The sequence below is a fragment of the Osmerus eperlanus genome, chromosome 26 (genome assembly GCF_963692335.1).
Source record: "Osmerus eperlanus chromosome 26, fOsmEpe2.1, whole genome shotgun sequence".
Lineage (NCBI taxonomy): Eukaryota > Metazoa > Chordata > Actinopteri > Osmeriformes > Osmeridae > Osmerus > Osmerus eperlanus.
The window spans coordinates 9642577-9648643 of record NC_085043.1 but is presented as its reverse complement, the minus strand read 5'-3'; the positions used below and the strand labels follow the sequence as shown (position 1 = coordinate 9648643).

Sequence of the window (6067 nt, the reverse complement as noted above, 5' to 3'; positions counted from 1 at the left end):
AGCCAGTCAGTCAACCAGCTAGCCATCCAGCCAGTCAGTCAACCAGCTAGCCATCCAGCCAGTCAGCCAGCTAGCCATCCAGCCAGTCAGCCAACCAGCTAGCCATCCAGTCAGTCAGTCAGCCAGCCAGTCATCCATGAATGGATTTCACAGACAGAGGGAGTCCCTCTGGTTAAACAGTCTCCGTTTGCTGTTAATCAGTCAGCTAAGAGATGTGTAATGACGTGGACACGTGCTACTGCTGGGTCGTGTTAAATCAGACCCACGCAGGCAGGCTGGGCTCTCCGCAGATTACACCATGCTGCTGGCCTCAACACACAACACAGGCCACACCAAAGTGGCCTATATCTGAATGGGACTGGACATTTACATTTAGTAATTTAGCAGACGCTCTTATCCAGAGCGACTTACAGTAAGTACAGGGACATTCCCCCGAGGCAAGTAGGGTGAAGTGCCTTGCCCAAGGACACAACGTCATTGCACTGCCGGGGAATCGAACCAGCAACCTTCTGATTACTAGCCCGATTCCCTAACCGCTCAGCCACCTGACTCCCCCGCTTGATTCCCCCTGGATAAAGGGACTCTATCAATCTATCAGGGCCTGGTCAATCTCCTAATGGAAGAGACTGGACACTGGTTGACTGTCTGAGTAGCTAGATGTCTAGTTCGCAATCCCAAAGCAGTAAAGTCCACAGAGCAGATGACAGGGTATTGACACAGTCTGTTACGAGCTCAACAGTAACCGGTGCAGGCTGCCACAGAGCTGCAGGAACGCACTAGGGAAGCATTTCTGTTTTTGCCTCCGAGGCAAAAAGTAGTGACAGTGTTTTCTGGACAGGATTCAGGTGAAGGAGTGCGCGCAAGGCAGAGCTAGCTAGCTGTGATGGAGCTGCTGGGGAGAAAAAGCTCAAACAAAGTCCAGATTCTATCTGTGTCATAACACAGCCATGACAGCATGGATTATTCTAATCAGACACACACACACACACACACACACACACACACACACACACACACACACACACACACACACACACACACACACACACACACACACACACACACACACACACACACACACACACACACACACACACACACACACACACACACACACACACACGTACTGAGAGAATTATGATCAAATACATGATGTAATCTATTTGGCTATTGAACGTTCTCGTAACAAGGTGCCTGTCCTGCAGTCTGTTCTGTTGGTAGCTCCTGCAGTCTGTGCGTCAAGCCAGGGATTTGTAATACTCGGTTTTAAGGTCAGAACGGTCTGATGAGACAGCACATCGCTGTGGAGCAGCATGCCGCATCCACAGTGTTCTCCATCCCCACCGGGCTCAGCTGCCTGCTTGTCACATGTTACGTGATGGGGAGATACACGTGGGTGCAGCTGACCTGGTGTACTCGTCGTGGGAACGTCTCGCAAAACTATGGAGTCAGGTGGCTGAGCGGTTAGGGAAGCGGGCTAGTAATCTGAAGGTTGCCAAATGACGTTGTGTCCCTGGGCAAGGCACTTCACTCTACTTGCCTCGGGGGAGAATGTCCCTGTACTTACTGTAAGTCGCTCTGGATAGAAGCGTCTGCTAAATGACTAAACGTAAAGGTAAAACTGGACAGGGCACTGCAAGCACAGAGGAGAGTCTGTGTGTGTCGAGCAGCACCGTGCTAATCCGAAGACAGGAAAGCAAACACGAGGTTTGTTGAATTTAGCAAACATCTGGCAAACCCCGCACGGCTGTCCCTTCACACTGCAGCCTGTAAAACGCTGCCGCGAGTGTTACTGTGGTCTGTGTTGCTGTCATAGGCCCTTGAATTGTGTGTTCTGCTGTCTGTTTATGGCTCTCTAACAAACCATGTCAATGAGCCCGGAGCTAGTTAACCAGGGCAGGACCGACTGCACCGACTACTGAGTAGAGGATGATAAACTACAACGCCCAAAGACTAAACCGTGACTAGGAAGTAGGCCAGCGAGGTTGATGAAGTCATTCAAATCCCAAGGTAGGGCTTTGTTTGAAGACAATACAGGCGGCATGTCTGACAACTGTGGGACCAGGACCAGAACTCAACAACAACATTAACTCACCTGTGGATCAATCACATGGTGGTGATGTCATCATTTTAAGTACAATTCTAAGCCAATTATGTTAAGTACAAGCTCACAGAGAGGTTTATATGAAGTTAAAATCAAGTTTCCAAGTTAAGATAATAGAAAGAATATATCTCAGAGCACCCAGTCGGTCAAGGTCATAATAATACCAAATTCCATGGATTTTTGAGAGCTATTGCAGTTCTTGCTACAATAAATCTTCACTAACATCTGAAAAGCATAAAGCTTTCAATCAAAAAACAACATCTGGTAAAGTATTTCATGTTCAAACGCCAGATAGGCGTAAATCCAGCACATAAGAGAAGGGTCTCAGACAACAGACATTCTGCCTTCTGGAGGCAAGACAAGATGTTTTTAATTGGCATTAACGCTTCTTATTTGACAACTCACCACATCGCTGTCTTCTCTTGGGTTACCCTGATGGTCCAACAGTTTTCTTTTGTGTTTATTTTCGGTTCTCTTCATTTTCTCAGGTGGAAGGGTTGATTTTCTGGACGAGACTGGTTGATTAACGGATTGTAGTGGTCAAATGGTTTACTTGGGTTAACCAGAACTAGCAGGCTAACACATTTTCTTTTAAAATGTAAAGCTAGACTAGAGAGGCTAACTGCTAATGGAACGATAAGCGGCTGTGTCCACACACGACGCGTGGAAAATCCATCACCCACGGAAGCTAGCGAGATAAAGTTGACTAGTTGAGGTCAACTTCCACAAACTGGATAAGCAAAACATCTGTCACATCTGCTTCGGACACGTTCTCGGTCACTTGGTAGCTGTAGGGACCGTGTAGTCGTGTAGAACCCGCCTTTTTCAGTGTTGCCTTCTTGACGCCTGGCGACTGGATGTTTTCGGTTTGACTTTATGCCATTAACGCGCTACCGACCTCATGCAATTAGTAGACTAGCTATACGTCAGCTAACGAGCTAGCTAATAATTTAGCTAACTTATTGGTTCCGAAGAGAAGAAAATGACAGCAGACTGTATGCAGCTAGGCGTTGTCCTTTAAGCCCTGTCTTTCACACGGACCGACCTGTGCATCAATCTGGCGAATGGCTAGTTTCCCCCAAAAAAACTGTAGCTAGCTAGCTGCGTTGCTATAGCTCACTGAAGACGTGCACGCGCTGCCGTTGTGCATTGTCACACTGACACACTTGTCTTCTTTTGACAGGTACGGTGCGACACTTCCAGGTGTCCATAAAAGCCCACTGTGGAAAATTCACTGAAGATGTTAACGATTAGTTATGTGTCGACCGACTGCCCACTCTCTAGTTGGTCAACTCGTCACTCTTCAGGGTAGCAGGTTGTGGCAAAAACTCTATAAAAGTCTTCGGTTGGTAAACCTGGGACGCCCCGCGCTGTGTAGTACTAGTTCAGTCACCGACTAGGTTGCGGAATACTTAACCCAGGCTACCGACAGTGGGAAATCGCTATTTGATTTGAATTAGTTGCTCCGCCCTTGCTTGTATCGCCTTTTTCGGAAACCGAGAAGCCGACAGCGCAGTGGATCCCGGCTATGCTGCAGTCTGTATACAGCTTTATTGCTTCCTGAATTTAAGGGAAAAGTGTCACGTTTCAACTGGGGAGATCATGCGTTTAGCATTAGCCAAGTCATGTGATTGTGCGAATACATACTTATATACAAACAAACAAACAAAGACGTAAAAACATGAAAACCTTTTTTGATTTGCAACAGCATGATGCTTTGCCCGGTCAGATAATTCCCAAATCTATGTGTCTACTGCCACCTCGTGAATTAAATGGGTGGTGATTATTAACGTGATAAGAAAGTGGTGGTGTTCACTGGAACCAGTTCATTAACCCTTGTGTTATCTTCGGGTCATTCTGACCCATCAGTCATTGTGACCCACCGTCGTATTGCGACAGATTTACCGCATACAAAGACAAAGTGAAGCATTTTCTTTTAACCGTTGGGCTGTCTCAGACTCCCCACATTGCAAAGGTTAAAAGAAAATTATTTTAATTTGTTTTTGTATTGGGTAAAATTGGGTAAACACAACGATGGTTCGTTATGAACCTTTGGGTCATGTGACCCGAAGGCAGCACGAGGGTTAAAAATTTAAATACACACAACGAACACGTTTATTTTGAATCCCTTTTATTGAAAAGCTTAACCCCAAAACACTTTGTTTGAAAAAATCATGCATAAAAATACGATGAGCTTCAGTCCCGTCTCTGCAGCAAAACAACAGAGCTATATGCACCCTTCCACACCCCATGTTCAACCATCCGTATGTACATACGTTTGATGTGGCTCCGACAAACACAAGAACAATGTAGAAATAATTCTACAAAATTGCTTTTTGCAAACGTTTCAACAACTGTTGTGTTTTTCACTTTGGTTCATCCTTACTGTTTTGTTTTTATGGGAGAAAACAAGATTCCTGAAAACAGGAACAGGAAAACTAAAGGCCAAAGGTGCACGCGGGAGGCGATGGCACACGTGCTCTTCTCCTGTTGTTACTTTGCTACAAATAAATGGTTGTCTCTACAGTGTGCGCGCGCCGTCTGTTAAAGCTTGGATTCATGCATTGCTGCCTATACAAACTAATTACATCTACCATACCAAAACATCTGTGAGGGTATAGCGAAAAATACTGCTGTGATAACAAATGATTCACCTAAAACTATACCGGCGTAGACAACAGATGTCACGGCACAGGATCAGCTAATACAGAGGGAACCAGCCTAAATGGCTATTGCACCTAACCCAAATCTTGCATATTTCAGGTAAAGCTTTGAGGGACAGTGAACTCACAATTCATGCACAACAGGCAACAGGCTATGTACAGTACAAACTCAAATAAGCACACAGAAACTAAAATAAGCACACAGAATCAGCATTTTGCCAGTGTAAATACCCCACGTCCATCCTCTCCTGCCCATGATTGTCACTTTTGAACAAAACATATCGAATTGTAACGAAATGTTGTATTTTTAGGGTTTATCCAAACACAAATAGATTTACAAGATGTCTTCGATAAACATAAAATTAAAAAAATAAGCGTCTGGTCCATTAGAAACTGTTGTAAAATAAAGAAAAATAAAACATTGAGCAAATTATCCTGAGCACCAAATATCCCTGTCATTCTCAGAAGTCAGGGGCAAACAAGCTAGAACGTTACATTTGGGTGCAATGCTGCGATAACAGCAGTCACTCCGTTCAACAGCTTGTTCCTCACACATTTCCTTACAGTTATTACTATATGATCCATCATTTGGAACACAGATTTCCAGACAAGGACTCAATATAAAGTTAAATTAATATTAAACTTAATATACATTTTTCATATAAAGTCTATGGTTACAGTGTTGGCATTTCAGCAAGAAGACAGGTCCAGTACTAGCCACTCATTAAATATCTGGACAGTGTTTGTACTAAGTGACATCACTAGCAGATCATTTCAGTGTTAGAAGATTCATAACAAGAAACATAAACATAAAATCTATTTTTCAGTAGTTTCCGGTTATGGCTTTTCCCCCCCTGGGTGTTCAAACAACATGCAACTACTTATCTACGACAAATACAATCAAGCTTCAAACGAAGCTTTAAGGAAGCACTTCAGTTTTGATTGCCTTTTTTAAAATCAGCTTTTTTTCTCTGCTGGCACATGTTCGACTGTAATGGGATCCCTGAAAACATCTACACTTGTTACGTGGCTGTCATCTAAAGCAGTACAGTCTGAGGAAGCCCTGGTAAAACTAGGGAAACACTTAAGTTGAGATCCTTAAACAAAAACCTCTTGTAGCACTTAGATAAACTATACAAACCTGACAAAGACAGCCATGAACAGTCTCAAGCCAACCACTTTCCTTGGAAGCAACTTCGCACACACAACTACGGTTCATCTCGACAAACAGACACTTTTCTGACAACCAAACTGTCGACACAGTCCCAAGAGACTCCCTCAATTCAAGTGTTTCCCTACT

General features: G+C 44.2%; 1 protein-coding gene across 1 annotated transcript in view; it reads right to left on the bottom strand.

The window, feature by feature from the left end:
- Positions 1 to 3639, bottom strand: part of LOC134012732 (microtubule-associated serine/threonine-protein kinase 2-like) — an 18785-nt gene extending 15146 nt beyond the window's left edge. Inside the window, exon 1 of the mRNA XM_062452274.1 lies at positions 2510 to 3639. Within this exon, the coding sequence (XP_062308258.1) occupies positions 2510 to 2584 (75 nt within the window). The 5' untranslated portion in view covers positions 2585 to 3639. The remainder of the gene's footprint in view (positions 1 to 2509) is intronic.
- Positions 3640 to 6067: the final 2428 nt, after the last annotated feature.